Genomic DNA, 6152 nt, shown 5'->3' on the forward strand with positions numbered 1-6152 from the left:
TTTGGTCACCTGTGTTGTTGTTCAACAGCCAAAGAATTTAAAAAGATACATGAAATAACATTGTACTTTCATTTTTTGTTATCAATCAAAATCATGAAAATTTTAAAATATTTCTCATAAATAAAAATATAAATAAAAATGGCTTATCTTACAAATTCCAACTTCATTCTATGATGAAAATGAAAAAAAGAAACACCTCCCACTTAAGGTATGAAAATTAAGAAAAATGAAGAAATTCGAGTCCTTCATGAATGATCTATTCCATTCGACCAGGAAAAAACAAACAATTCTTTTTATTCCACTGGAATAACCAATTCAATTCTTTATCCGATTTTACCATTCCAAATAGTAAAAAGAAATATTATATGAGAAGAAGCAACTAAGAATTTTTAAAACGATATTTTTCAATTAAATATTAACTGAAATGAGGAATTAGTTGTTACTTTAAGTAATAAGAGATATATAACACAAACAATACAAAATTTTGATAATGTATTCGACACGAGCATTATACTTGTAACTTGTAACTTATAGGAGAAAATCCCTAACTTAGATTATGTATGCAGAAGTTTCTTCATAAAAAATGAATACACAAGTCTAGGTAATCACATATTAAAACTTCAATTTACAAAGACCGAAGAAAAGAGACACCGGTCTGGTACCAGTTAATCAGTTTTTGCGGTTAAGGTTTGGATTTTTTTTGGGTTAGGTTATGGCCAGCCGAAATACTCTTGACTGCTTTTTCATAATATCCACCAATATCAATTGATCATTTGATCCAACTTGTGTAGCTGTGTAGCCTCAGATGTCTTCATTTGTCTTTTCTTGACCATTGTCTGCACATTAAAGAAACTTTCAAAATGGATACAATAATATGCTAACATCCATAATTTCCTTTAACAATTTCCTAACTTTTTGTGTATCAATTTCTACTTAATGTTCCATTTATCAACATGTTTGGTATCTACCTATATTTCTCATCTAAACCAACACCCTTAGCTCGCTAGTCCCATCATATTTGCATACTCCTAACCCACTTTCTTACAAAAAGAAAAAATGGTACAAAAAGGACATTAAATGGATGAATTTCAATTAACAAAGATATAAAATAAGTAAGACAACATACTTCAAATCCTCACCACTCAAATCATTGATTTCACTTTGGACTTTCTGTCAGATTGAAAGAGAAATAAAGGTTAGTCAGAACCGAACCAAAAGGAGAATAGTTAAGGGGATCAAGAAACCCATACCATGACTAAAATCCAAAAGATAGTCGTTGTCTAGTTAGGGTTGAGTAAATTATTAACTCAAATCAGATAAACACATGATTTATTATACACACAAAAAAACTTGAGACAAAAAAAATACAATAGAGTAGTAGAAAGATAGAGCACCTGGGTAAATTACAATATTTGGGTTGTATCGCAATTTGCGGTTTGTAAAAACTTTCAATTCACTCATTTTCAGAACACCTAAAGTCATATCCTACAACAAACAATCTTTAGAATCAAAAAGTGGCTAACTCTCATCCCACACCCAATTACAAAAATAAATAATCAATCTTTATAATCATAATTCATAAAGGTGGTACTTATAATTCTTTATGTTATTTAGAGACGATTGAAAGGAGAAACAGTGTCGTTGATGAAGTTGGGATGAGAAAGACAATCCGAGACAATCAAAAAGAAATGAAGCCCTATATTTGACAAAGTCGAAGAAATATCAAATTTGTTTGCTGATTTTTAAAAAGGGAGATTTTATAGGGTTTTGTGGTAGTTCAATTTGAAGATATTTTACTGGAATTTGATGAAAAACCCCTACGCCGACTACCAAGTCTCTCACTCAGGTGCATTGAAATTTGATCAATGTTTAGAATCATGTCCGTTATGAATTGGGAAAGGTGCTAATAGGCAAATGATAAAATGTTGATGCTTACCAATTTTTTGATGAATTGCCATGGCGATATTATGAGGAAAAAAAGCTAAAGAGCATATGCTGTCTCCTCTGTGCTTCTCTCTATTGTAACCAAATTGAGCGAGCCATAAGAATTCAATATAAAATCTTTGAGGAAAAGCTTCACATCTATAGTAGACATGGATGACAGGATGAGGATGAGGATGATGATGATGAGACTTGGGAGTTGGGAAGATGAGATTGCTGATGGAGAAGAAGAGGAAGATGATGACATAGAACCACTCTGTTTTTTTGCAATTAATTCTAAATATTCTTCAAGTAATTCACTCTTTGAACACTGTTGGTTGTTGGAGCCATAATTTTAAATTTGGAAGCATCAAAACTACAATAAACCTGGATTCTATGGTTGTTTCAACGTAGCTCCTAAACTATACAATAAACCTTGATTTTGTGTTAATCTTCGGTAGAGCATGAAATCTTGAGGGGGAAAAAGAAGAAAGATGAGTCTTTGAAACATATAAATTGGTCTCCGTCTCCTTGGCTGTATATTACTCATCTTTTCATATATATACCCGTCTTCTCATACCTCTCATGGTACATGTACTTGCTGAAAAGATCATGAATGGAACAACTTAAGGATCTCTTCATCATCACCAAATTTGATGTTGGGCATATCGTGGTCTCCGGAACCCCATCTCTTCATGGTACCACAATTTCTCACCTTGATAAACTCCAAAGAAGGATATCTGACTGTAGAATCCCCAGAGTCGAAGCTCTTTAGTTGGGGCAAATCCATAAGGGAAATATGGGTAAGTCTAGGGAACTCAATGTCATTATGAGTTGTTTGCTCATCTCCACCAGAAATCACTACCATCATACTTTTACACCCCCGAATTGATATACGTCTCAGATTGGAAAGTCCTTGTGCTACACTTAACGGGAATACCATCAACAAGGAAGGACAACCAAAAATTTGAATGACTTGTAGATTACACAAGCTTATATATTGAAATGAACAATCAAAAAGAAGCTTCAGGTTATCAAGGCCAATCAGACAGATTTTTTCCACGTGGGAGAAATACTTTTCCTTTGTTGTTTTCCTTTGACCAAGCATCAGGTCATTGGGTGCAACAAAAGTTTGTGTTGCATCCTCATCCTCATCCGTTCTCTTCACCAAGCATGAAACTTTGTCACATTCCTCCAATTCAATAGACTTTAATTCATCAATAGTACTTTCTCCATAAAGGTCTGGTATGATGTCATCCAAATCGTTTATCCTCCGTAGTACTATACCATCACTTACCTGAAACAGTTTCTTGATTGGCATCTTGAACGGGAAGTTAGACTCTGAAATGTGTAGTCGACGTTTTAAATATGATTTTGATTCTATCTCAAATAAAGACCTTTTGCCGTTCCAAAATCGAAAATAGAATTCTTTCAACTTTTCGAAGTAGGTGCCTTCCGGAAAAATATGACAATCATCTGGGACCATCCATAAATGCAGAGCTCTAAAGGATTTCAACTTACTTATTTCCATAAGACCAAAGCGAGACACTGCGTTCTTGTCATTGATAAAGGTTCCAAAATACAACTCTTCCAACCAAGTGAGCTTTGATATGACACCAGGTGTTACATGAGATAGATAGGGACAGTGGCGCGCATCCAACAGCCTTAAGTTGGTCAATTGACCGATCTCTTCAGGAATCACTTCAATTCTGGTCGCTCTAACCTGTAGAATCTCCAGGTCCTTTAGCTCCCCAACTATAGAAATATCATTGAGAGATCCATTGCCACTTAGATCGAGCGAGATGAGTTTTGTGAGCAGCTTCAGTGATTGTGGGAGGGATGTGATGTTATTACCAGAGATATCTAAAACTTTAACTTCTTTCATGCCTCCAAAGAATTCATCAGGAATAATCGAAAGACCATTGTTCCGTATAAGGAAAGTATCAAGGAGTGGGAAATGAAGCTGATGATCTGGAAGCTTACCAATTCGATTATCAATGAGTGAGATCTTGGTGTAGCTTTCTAAGGTTTTGTTTCTTGGTTGCCATTCTGTCAAATCTTTTCCCGCCTCCACTAAAAACTTCTCCTTCTCTTCACCTTCAGAAAAAGAAGTTATTAACAAAGCCACCTCACGGACAACGTCATGCATTTTTACCTTGTCTCCCTTGTTTCCCACCGACAATAACAAGCCAGAGGATGTGAGAGTGTCAACTGCCATTTCGACTCTTTTTTTGGCATCGTTAATGCTATCCAGATTATCAAATATCCGCAGACCCACCCCATATTCTACTAAACGTAAAGTATATATGATATCATCTTCCTTGAACAAACTAGACAGTAAGAAGCATGATTTAGCTTCTTTGCTTTCAAGTAAGTCATAGCTCAGCTTCAGATGTGTAAATGCTTTCCTTATCTCTGGAGCAATCTCAAGAGGGGCATGCTTTCTTAGTCGGTCAAGTGCCGCCTCCCATATATCAATTTTTTTATTTTTTAAAGCATTTCCCACCGCTTGAATGATGAGGGGCAATCCACCACATTCTTCAGTCACCTCTTTTGCAACTTTCTCCAGACTAGAATTATTCGCTAACTTTTCATCACCAACTATACGTTTGAAGAGTACCCACGCTTCTTCCTTCTTCAAAGCGTTTACGCATATATTCCTATCAACGTTCATCCCTTCACATACATTTCTGTTTCTAGACGTCAACAAGATCTTGCAATTCATGTGGTCATTCCCACATGGAATACCCACATCAGAGAGGACTAGCTTTCCCCATATGTCATCTAAAATAATTAGAACCTTCTCCTTATTAATCATTATCCGCTTTGAAGCTACTTCAACGTTCTTCTTAATCTTTTCAACGTCTACAGTCTGTGAGACAGTTATAAACACAATGTCTGCAAATTGATTCTTCACTTCTGCAGCAACTTCATTGGCTAATGTAGTTTTCCCTACACCTCCTGATCCATAAATTCCAACCATCTGTATGCTCTCATCTTTGATAGCTTCAATGATTTCCCTCAACGCCAACTTGTGGGTATCAATATCATCAAGATTCTTTGTTTGGTAGAGGTCTACAAATTTTGGGGTGGGAGTGGGAATGGAGACACAAGATTCGTAAGTTTGACCATCTTCTTGATGCTGCAGAAGAAAAGGGGTTTTGTTTATCGACATCTTACTGTAATGGTGGAGGCTGCTCAAATTGACACAAGGTCGTAAGTTGAAGCACGTCTTCATGGCGTTGGCTTCTTCTTCAAGAAACTCTCCCACTTTGGATATTTCATCGTCTGCCTTGTCCATCCAGTTCTGCACACCAGCTAAGAGAGCTTCTCCTTTTTCTTTTGCTGCATCGATTCGTTGTTGAATCCTACCCCTCATATCCTTGAGCTTTTGAGTTTCACTCTTCAACTTGTCAACATTTTTAGTGCAATTTCGGACATAATCAATCTCCCGTTTAGCCGAACTAAACAATAAGTCCATTATTTTCCCAACCACAGTATTAGTGACCTCTCCCATTCTACCGAGGTTGCTTCTTTTCTGATTGTTTGGATTCTTTAGATATGAAAAAAAAGATTTATGATTACCCAAAAACCGAAGGCCCTGACTATCAATTGCACAAAAGTAAAGATAACAGTGTTTGTTTGGCTAACAAAAGAAGAGTATGATAAAGCAAGAATGGAAGACGGTAGCTGCATAAAGAAAAGCAGTGACGATAAGAGTGAATATTATTCAACACTTTCGGAGTGTATGATTGGTTTACAAAAGAAGATAAGATAAGAGTTATTGTACACAAAATGATAGGTACCTTTTTTATAGATCACAACGCTAAACGTTAAAGTACAAATTTGGTCATTCATTATATTTTTTAAATTCTATTGTTAAAATAATAACTTATTATATCATCGGATTTAGGTTTAATAAAGAACAGAAAAAAAAAAAAAAAAAAAAAACTAATGCGTGAGTAACTGGGCATCGGAATGCATAGTATCAATGTAGGAAACAATGATGTATATTTCTTAGACCTTATTTGAAAAATGCACTGAATTATAAGAAAAATCTTATTTCAATTTTTATTATTTTTTTAAAGTCGTAGGGACTGAACCTGGTAGCTTGTAATACTAAGAGGTTGAAAATGATATTTTCTGTACCGGATGGTATCCAAGTGAACTCTTTCAAAATGGAACTATATACTTGACATTTGCCCCGCCGAAGTGCTTATCAGTCGATGGAT

At 35.5% G+C, this 6152-nt stretch overlaps 1 protein-coding gene across 1 annotated transcript; it reads right to left on the reverse strand.

The window, feature by feature from the left end:
* Window positions 1-2530: 2530 nt before the first annotated feature.
* On the reverse strand, window positions 2531-5437 carry LOC145131379 (disease resistance protein At4g27190-like). The gene has a single exon (XM_079066071.1). The coding sequence runs from the start codon at window positions 5435-5437 to the stop codon at window positions 2531-2533; it is 2907 nt and encodes a 968-aa protein (XP_078922197.1).
* Window positions 5438-6152: the final 715 nt, after the last annotated feature.

Source organism: Lactuca virosa, chromosome 8 (assembly GCF_052849685.1).
Source record: "Lactuca virosa cultivar CGN04683 chromosome 8, Lactuca_virosa_CGN04683_v6, whole genome shotgun sequence".
Classification (NCBI taxonomy): Eukaryota; Viridiplantae; Streptophyta; class Magnoliopsida; order Asterales; family Asteraceae; genus Lactuca; species Lactuca virosa.

Bases quoted from the DNA above. Each gene is read 5' to 3' on its own strand.
- LOC145131379 (XM_079066071.1), bottom strand. From the start codon at position 5,437: ATGGGAGAGGTCACTAATACTGTGGTTGGGAAAATAATGGACTTATTG.